This window comes from Platalea leucorodia, assembly GCF_965183815.1.
Source record: "Platalea leucorodia genome assembly, chromosome: Z".
In the NCBI taxonomy this organism is placed as follows: Eukaryota; Metazoa; Chordata; class Aves; order Pelecaniformes; family Threskiornithidae; genus Platalea; species Platalea leucorodia.
Window position 1 is genome coordinate 93,188,764 of NC_138858.1, and position 9,309 is coordinate 93,198,072.

At 55.7% G+C, this 9,309-nt stretch overlaps 1 protein-coding gene across 1 annotated transcript; it reads left to right on the top strand.

Moving 5' to 3' along the window:
• Positions 1-1,260: 1,260 nt before the first annotated feature.
• LOC309602936 (transcriptional and immune response regulator-like) lies at positions 1,261-1,934 on the top strand. The gene has a single exon (XM_082337110.1). It carries the CDS (start codon positions 1,298-1,300, stop codon positions 1,616-1,618), a length of 321 nt encoding a protein of 106 aa, XP_082193236.1. The 5' UTR covers positions 1,261-1,297; the 3' UTR covers positions 1,619-1,934.
• The last annotated feature ends 7,375 nt before the right edge of the window (positions 1,935-9,309 follow it).

A 9,309-nucleotide genomic window follows, 5' to 3' on the forward strand; every position in this document is an offset into this window, starting at 1 on the left:
AAACCCCCTGTGGCCGTTGGTCAAACCAGCGTGGGGACAGAGGCTGTTTCTGGACTTCTTCAGTAAGGATGAGTAACAGGGGTCATCAACACAACCAGTAAACAAGAAGCTAGTTTTCCAAACAGGGCATCCGGCTGCTTTTAAGCCATTAACAAAAATAAACTTCTCTCTAAATCCTTGGTCTCAAGTGACTTTTGAACGAACTGCCATTCTGGGCCAGATTTGCTTGTGCTCAGCAATACCAGATCTCTGAGCCCAGCTCCAGTGGCCAGAGCTGGCCCCTCGCGGCAGCCCTGCCCTGCCCACGTCCCCAGCGAGCGGGAGTCAGGGAATCATCTGGAGTTGGAAGGGACCCATAGGGATCACCGAGTCCAACTCCCTGCTTAGGACTACCTAAAACTAAACCGTATGACTAAGAGCAAGCTCTCCCAGCCCAAGGGCTTGGCATGAGCCGAGGGTGGGGTGGAGAGCACAAGCTCTTTTGGAGCCGAGGAACTGCACCGGTGAGCTGGAAAATAAAGAAAAAGGATGCTCGAGGCAGGAGCAGGGCAACAAACTGCTCGGTGCTGTTGCTGCAGCGCAGCGGGGCAGAGATTTTACCTGCTGCCCTGGCGAGAGCATGGCCATGTGCCAGCTGGGCAGCTCTGGGGTGTACCACCCCAGGGAAGTCCCCTCGGGGGACATCATGGACCAGCTGCCTTCGGTAAACCACTTGCCAATTAGAAAATACAGCTTTGTGAGCGCAAAACATGAGCTGTATCATCCGGGAAGCAGCAGACAGCATCCCATGCCCAGACCTGAGCAGGTTCTGCTGCCTTGCCGTACTGCTGTCTGACCAAGAGCGCACGTCTGCATGCACAGGCTCGCCGCTAACACCCCTTGCTAGTATTGCAATAGTTTCCACCTGGAGTTTTAACTGTTTATTATATTATATATTATATATTATGAATGCAGAGCTTTTCCGCATGCAACAAAAGGCCAGCAGCAGAGTTTGAGCTGTAGTAGCTCAAAGTCCCACAGCGATCCCTGAAGTTCTGCAGCGGGTCAAAGAAAAACCAGCCCCATCGCAGAAACGCAGAAAACTTTTCGTCTTGGCTGCACGGCAGAGGAAAGTTGGCAGCTTAACTGTTAAACTCGCCTATGACTATTTCGCGTTGACATCAGCATGATCTCATCACTGTAACTTGAGCCCTCCGGCTTTTTCTCCAGACTGCCTTTAAATACCGGTCCTGGGAGCCAGCACAGCACCGATCCCTCTGACTGGACCCGAGGGCAAACCCGGCAGCACCCCACATAGATGAAAGCAAAGAGAAGCTCCAAAACTCCAGCCATGTCCACATCCCTGCGAGTGAGCCCCTCGGTCCACGGCTACCGCTTTGACACAGCCCTGCGCAAGAAAGCCGTGGCCAACATCTTTGAAAGCATCAACGAAGAGTCCCTACAGAAACTCTTCAAAAACTCCGGGGACAAGAAGGCAGAGGAAAGAGCCAAGATAATCCTCGCCACCGACCAGGACTTGGAGGAGAAAACAAGAGCGCTAATGGCGCTAAAGCAGAGGCGAAAAGACAAGCTGCTCCAGTTCCTGACATTTCGGAAATACTCCATTAAAGTGCACTGAACTGGCGAAGGGAGCAGAAATGGAGGAGAACATTTCGGCACGGGACTGTTTGTGACCTCCGACCACACACGGCACGCTCCGCTGCCCCTCGAGCTGCTGGCGGGACGGGGGACCTGCCGGACCGCCTGCAGGGCTTCAGCCCCACCGCGCAGGCAGCGAACCGCAGCGCCGACGGCAGCGTCGGTGCGGACGGCAGCGTCGGTGCAGACAGCAGCACTGGTGCAGACAGCAGCGTCCGCGTGGACGGCAGCATCGGTGCAGACGGCAGCATCGGTGCAGACGGCAGTGTCCGTGCGGACGGACGGCAGCGTCGGCGCAGAGAGCAGCCAGGCTCCTCCGGGCAGCCCCGGGACCGAGCCGCGGGGGGACGCCGCGCCTGGGCGTGACTCCAGACCTGACGGACTCGGTGTTTGCTGACTGCACCTGGGTGCTTCGCCTTTTCAAACTCGTTTCCTTACAGTCTGAGCCCTTGCTAAGCCTCGCTGTTGCGGGCTAGGCGGGAGGGTCTAGAGACTGATCAGCTACGGATCAGGGACCACTTTGCATTTGTTAAAATGCACGTAAGCGCACCGTATGGGTACAGTAAGCTCAACCTTCAGGGAATGCAACTGCTCTAGAAACGCACTGTACCTATTCTTTCTCAGGCTGTATATGTGCAGTATAAATTGTTTGCACAGAAGCAATAATAATGACATATTTCCCTGAATTTACTGTGAAGTTCCTTAATATTTTGTTCACTTCCCATTAACACTAAAAATCTGAGTAGCATAACTACAATCGTTATTTGTATAGATTACAATAGCTGTTAGACGAGTACTTCATGGTAATATTTTATGACAACGTTATTATTATATTGACTATAATTTATTGCATATGGCGATCTGAAATGGAATAAATTATGAAGTAAATATAATTTCTCTTGTCTGAAATGCTCAATTCTCCTGGAGGAGTGGGGTTTTTACTTTTTTTGGTCATTTCACATAGGTTCTGGTTTAAGAGCAGACTCCCTGCACCTCTCCTTAGTTCCCAAGCGTCGGTTTGGCAGCCTGTTCTCAGCATCTGCAGCCCCCCCGGCTTCCCCGTAGTCCCCCCATCCCCTCCAGCAGCACCAGTTTAACCCACGGTTGCTGGGGCCACCCTGGCATCCCTAGAAAGACCGCACCAAATTTAATTGTAAATCAGACTCAGCTGTTCGTTTCCTCCATGTAAAAAAAGGAGAATTACATCTTTTGCAATAGCGTAACAGAAAAACGGGGTTAGGAAATGACCCGTTCTGAGCCACAGCGAGCGGTGCGGTTCCTCAGGCTCTCTGCATTCCTGCAAAGCAGACCGAGAACTCGGACTTGGCTCCCCATCATCCAAAGAAACAGAAATGAGTTATGAACGCTTTGGCAGCGGAATTGGACTTGGTTTTTCTGCAGGTTATGCCATACCATCATGATAGAGTATGTTGAAAATACTGAAAAATACTTAAAAATAGCCAAGACTAGATATTTATAAGTATGTCCTCTAATAACCTGCTGGTTTAGAAAAAGACATTCCCATGACTCTGCTTAGAGCAGCAAAGATAAAACAATTCAGAAGAATGATAGACCAGCCACAGAGGTTTTTGTCTACAGGAAAAACTCCAAATTGCCTATAAGTCAGGGAGACTAGAAGTAAACCCTTAAATTACTTAATAGAATAGATAATTGTAATTATTTATAGCGTGATGAAGCACATCCAAGCATTCCCCGAGAGCACCACGCTTGGGAACGCAATGCACGGTGTGGGGATCGGCGCGGGCAGCCCCGTGCCGCGCGGGACGGCGCCGGCCTCCCGAAAGCAGGAGGTGGGAGAAGCGTCCGCAGCCTCCACCGCAGCCTGGAGGGCGAGAGGCCGGGACGGCGGCGGGAGAGCAGCGCCGGGCAGCGCTGCCCTGTGCTCCCATCGCTGCCACGCTCAGCGTCGGCTACGGAGCCCTGCTGGGGCAGGGGAGGGGGGGCACGGGGGTCCCTCCTCCTGGGAAGACTTCAGGGAGCTGGGGTCACGCCTGGTTTGGGATGGACCTTTTCGAAAGGACCTCCGACGGCTTTCCAGAACTGCCCTCGCTCGGAATAATCTGCCTCAGCATGGGATTTGCTCCAGAGGCCGTTGCCAGTTTTCCGGCATTCGACCTGTTCCAAGGCAGCGTCCCACACTCAGCTGCAGCTGTTTCACCGATCCGTGACACATCCCCACAAAACCATCCGTAGTGACACGAACTGCCTCAAACAGCTGTTTCCAAAAAAGGCCAAACGGGGCCGCTGAGCGGCCGCCCGCGGCCCAGGGCACTGCCGCACCGCCCCTCCCGCTGCCTCCCCCAGCCGCTCCGGGCATTTGGGATGCAGCTTCTTTCCTCCCGCTCCGGTAGGTTTTCCCATCAGAGCCATTTCTTGTGTTACAAACACTCAAAATAGCGGGGCGATGCAGGCACCAAATCCATCTGCCTCTGGGGTGTTACACGATAGGACACCAACAACCCTGCTGCCAGAGGACGCTCTCCAAACCCCGCCGTGGGTATCAAATTAGCTTTATGCTGTCCTGCTGCTTTCCAGTTCCCTGACTCGGTGCTCACCTCTCTCTCCCTGCCCTGGACCATCGAGCTTTCCACAGCCAGGGCCAGCTGTGGGTTTGTCACAGCCTCGCCACTCCCTTGGGGTGGCGGCACCGACACCAAACCCCGCACCCAGCTCCGAATGGGCAAGGCGTGCCGAGGGAAGGACTGATGCTTTGGCACCCCGTGCGGTTTGGGGAGAGGGGGCCGACAGCAGGACACGCGCAAGGGGGCTGCCGCTGCCAGACACGGGCAGAGCCTCTGCGAGGGGGTCGGCGAGGCAGCTGGGCTCCCTGCCATTGCCGTGCACCACCGGGACCCGGGGCCCCTCACGCTGATAACCACCACGAAAGCACGCACCCAGAACCTGCCCACCACGAGGCACAGGTCTGCAAGGGGCTGACGGGGCTGCGGCCGCCCATTTTCCCCAGACAGAGACGTCTCCACACCTGGCCTGCAGCACGCGCCCGCATCGGCACGGCAGTACCCTGACTCACTACGGTCCCTCCGATTCCCTGTATCCACGTCCAGCCCGATGCTACCAACAATCGGGGAGCCCGATGCATCATCTGCTACTTCCTTTCCTTGTAGAAAGCGAATCTGAAGGAAGCCACGATTGCGGCAGACTGAAAGCAGCACCAGCTGCAGCGGTTGCTGCTGGCACGTCCTACGATTGCCCAGCCATTCCTGCTTACAAACATCTGCATAACCTGACTGACGAGATCCTGTGACTTAGGGACCTTACAGTCCCTCTCGTCTCATTACATTTAAATTACTGGCCCTAGTGGCGTCCCTGATAAATAAAGGCCGCTTACAAAAAAGTTCATAGAATCATAGAATCGTTTAGGTTGGAAAAGACCCTTAAGATCATCGAGTCCAACCGTTGACCCAGCACTGCCAAGCCCACCACTAAACCATGTCCCCAAGCACCACGTCTGCCCTTCTTTTAAATACCTCCAGGGATGGGGACTCAGCCCCTGCCCTGGGCAGCCTGGGCCAGGCCCTGACAGCCCTTTGGGGGAAGAAGTTTTTCCCAATACCCAACCCAACCCTGCCCTGGCGCAGCTTGAGGCCGTTCCCTCTCGTCCCAGCGCTTGTTCCTGGGGAGCAGAGACCGACCCCCCCGGCTCCAGCCTCCTTTCAGGCCGTTGCAGAGAGCGATGAGGGCTCCCCTCAGCCTCCTCTTCTCCAGGCTGAGCCCCCCCAGCTCCCCCAGCCGCTCCTCGTAAGACTTGTGCTCAAAAAAAAAAGCTACGTGTTTATTGGATTTTTACAGTGGAAAAAGGCAATTTTCCTTGGTCGTAACCTGTATGCCATTTTGGCAGGTTTGTGCTTTGTGAACAGCAGCGTGTCTTGCAGCAGGCTCAGGATAAATTGCAATTCATCGTTATGGAACATTTGCCGACAAGAGTTTGATGTACAAATGTCCAGCCATTGCAGGTCCCTCACACTCGTGGTGCTGCCTTCCCTGCAACCAGGCCAGCGCAACGGCCGGCTCAGAGCACCTGGAGCCGGACCCCGGCAACCTGGCGCTCGCGGCAGCCCGTCTGCTCGCAGCGGTAGGGCCGAGCAAAGCACCGCAGGTACCGGTGCCCGCCCCGCGCTTTGCTCCGCCATCCTGCCGCGGTCTGGGCAGAAGCGGTGCAGGAGGGCAGGTCACCCGCATTGTGCCGGGCCCTTCCTGAGCGCTCGGTGCCGCAGACTCCGTGTCTGTCGGGGCGCGCGTGCTGCATTCACGAGACAGTCCGGCAGCGCTCCCGCCAGACGCGGGGCCCATTGTCAGCCTCCCCACGCAACAAACAGAGGAAAAGGCTGTTCAAGGTATTTCCTCCCTCCAGGAGCCGGGCGTTTCCATTAATTCTTCTCCATGAGTCAAACTGGCTGTACTGGGTGTCCCTCTGTCCCGGCATCCTGAGGAACATGCGTCCGAATAGCTAATTTTATCTAGCTTTTCTAATGCTCTGCCATAGACAGGAGTAGAGCGGAGGGGCGGCTGTGCACCCCCAGCTCGAGCGGCCGTGCCCAGGAGCGTGCCGGTGGGCTCCCCGCTGCGGGCAGCTGGGGAGAAGCCACGGAAAGCCAGGACAGCAAACAAGCGGAAGCTTTTTTCGCCCAAGCTCTGGTTTGACAAACTGGGGAAGGTGGGGAGCAGCTCACAGGGTGCCAGAAAGAAACAGCCCAGAGCAAAGGGGGGGTCAGTTACAGCCGACAGCGCAGAGGCCCCACAATCTATCCCCCCATCAAACAGCCATCCCCACCTCTCCACAAAACTACTCTTGCAACCCTCCTGATGATGGGAAGACGGGGTCGGAACAAGTCAAGGGTGCAGCTCAGCCTGTCCACTGTGTTCAGGAGGTGGGGATGGTCCCCGGGGTCTGAACACCCGGTACTGTGACCTTCTAATTTCTGGTGAAATCAAGTACACATGGCATGAGCAGAGTCCAAAGCGGAGGTGGGCCAGACCTCACACGGCAGTGTTTGTGTGCGGATGGACAGGGTGCTCCGGTCAACAGCAACACCTCCCGGGCAAGTTTCCCTTCCAAGCCATTGAGCAATGGGGCAAGTTAAAAATTGACTGTTCAGCCAAACTGCACATCTGTTTCGCCCGGAGGTACAGCCTCTCCTTTGCAAACAGGCGGTTCAGCACCCCGGGTGCACCGGGGGAAGCCGGTACTCACGGGCAAGCACCTCAGCACGAGGCATCTGCTGGCCTAGGGCAAGGCAAAAGCCACCCCCTCCCCTGCCTGCCCACCCAAGAGGAGAAACTGGAGGCTGGCAGCAGGACCACCAAAGAAAAAGGCACACCTGAAGCATATTTCATCTGTGGCTGCAAAAGGATAACCTCCACTATAAAGCGTGTTAAATGTGAGTGAAGAGCTATAAAGCGGCGAGATTTATGGTTGGGTTAGTATGGTTTTCACAGAAAAGAGCTGGTCTGGGGTTTCAAAGCATGAATGCCTCACATGCAGCAAAATGATGCTACAGTGTCACTTTGAAGTGATAGACAAGGCTATTTATGAGAAGAAAAGCCTCCGAAATACGGTAGCCAACAGGAGATGGCACAGTTGCCATGTATCTTTGTTAAAAAGTAAAAGTTAGGCTATGTCCAGAATCTTAATACACAGACCTGAAAACACCCTTATTTCCATTGAGCTGTACACCGAATCGGTGCACGTGGCACGGCATGACGATGCTTATCTGCGCCTCTGCTCTGCGCGGGGGGCTCGGGAGGGCTCTCCAGGAGGGCACCGAGGGGTTCGAAGCCGGGAGGGCCGGCACCGAGGAGGCCCGTGGGCTCCCTCGCACGCCGGGAGGTTTTTATGGTGCGTGTCTCCCGAAGTCTGGGCAGTGAATCAGAGCTGAGCCAGCCAGCCGTCACCTCCCGGACTCCGGCTCCTCCGGGAGCCCACGCGCAAGGAGCGTCGTCATCGGCGGGAGTGGAGGCTCCGGCAACCCAGCAACAGTTGGGACTCAGCACCGCATCCTCCTCCATGGAAAACCCCCTTCCTCCGAATGCCGAGCAGGGGCGCAGGGCTGGGGGGGCTCGCTGACTCACACTAAAGCAACTGGTTCCGTACAACACCCGGGGTGGAAACAACGCGGAGCAGCTCCTCGGCACTGCCTGCGCAACAGGCAGCTGCGCTGGGGCTGCTGAGCCCTGCCTGCTTCCTGCCGCCCTCCCCCGGGGCGCCGCGCTGCCAGACCGAGCCGGGGTCTGCCCCTGGGGCCAGGACCCCGTCGCTCCGGGGGGAAGCTATTCCCCATGGTATCAAGAAGCTATGTGAACGCTCGGAAGGGGCTGCGAGGATGCAGCGGTGAAGCTTTTTGGGGGGCCTGAAAGGTCCCCTAGCCTGCCCACCCCAAGGCAGAGCCCTTTCCAGGAGCTGCTCGAAGGGTGGGGGTTCAGCGGTCCTTGGGGTCCCTCGGCTGTCCCAGCCCCACTCTGACCAGTCTGTCCTGATCCCAGTGGTCAGAGATGTCCCACATGCCTGGGGTAGCAGAGATGCACCCGGCCCTTGCCCAGGGAGGGGACGTCCCTTTCGCAGGCACCAGCCACGCTGCGGCTCGGTGCTCCAGTGCCTGCGAGCAGGACCTGGCACCGCGGCTCGCGGGCCGGCTTTCGTGGCACTGCAGTCCGGGCCGGGCTCCAGCCTCCCACGGCGCACGGCACCCTCCTGGAAAACGCACCCGACCAGGCGGCTGCACCAATTTCTCCTGCTCCATTCCAGCTGCTCTCCCACAACAATTCCATTTTTTTAAACATCCATGCAGAAGAAAAAGTGGATTTTCATTGTCTTTGCAAAGTAAAGGTGATTTTATGCCTTGAGGAAGCAGGCACAAACTGGCATACAAACATCTCACAATACCTTGACGCAGCTCAAGGTACTTTTCCCACCTGCTTCTGCTTTGACATTGCATAATCGAAAGGAAAGAGAAAATTGTCAAATTATGCTTCCCAGGTTGGACGCGTTCTGCAGCTGGGTTTCTATTTAAAATTCACCTAACATCCTGAACGGCAAAAAAGTTCTAACCCAGACGCGTTTTTTTCCTCTCCCTCTCTCTGAACCGCAAAGTACGAGACGCAATTTATCATTTCGCGTATGTGCTAGCGAGCCATCGGACCCTTTGCCTCTGCCAAACTTTTTGGGAGGCTCTGATTTACATCCAGCCACCCTCGCCCGAGCCCCATTTTCTGAGCCCATTTGCAGAATGACTGCACAGGGCTGCCAGAGAGTTCAAGGACAAACCTACAATTCAAAGGCATGCTGAAATCTTGACCCGAGCGAAGTCCGTGGAAAAAATACGGGCGCCTTGAAGGATTTTGTACAGAAGTAAAAACCTTGAATATATTCTGCAGAGAGCGCTGCCAAACATATGCTGTTTTTATCCTGATTCAAACAATAAGCTTCTTCCTAAATACTGAGCGGCTTAGCTGCAATAAAAAGTATGCAAAAATGCATTAGGATGGTGGAGAGACGTTTATCGAAGTCAAGGACCAGAAAAACCCTATAGGCACGGTTCTGCTCGCTGCAGCACTGCGGGCCCTCCCTGTTTCGCTCTTTGTTGCTGGTTACCACCGCCACCAGCGGCTCCCAGCCACGCTGGCTTGCAGCAG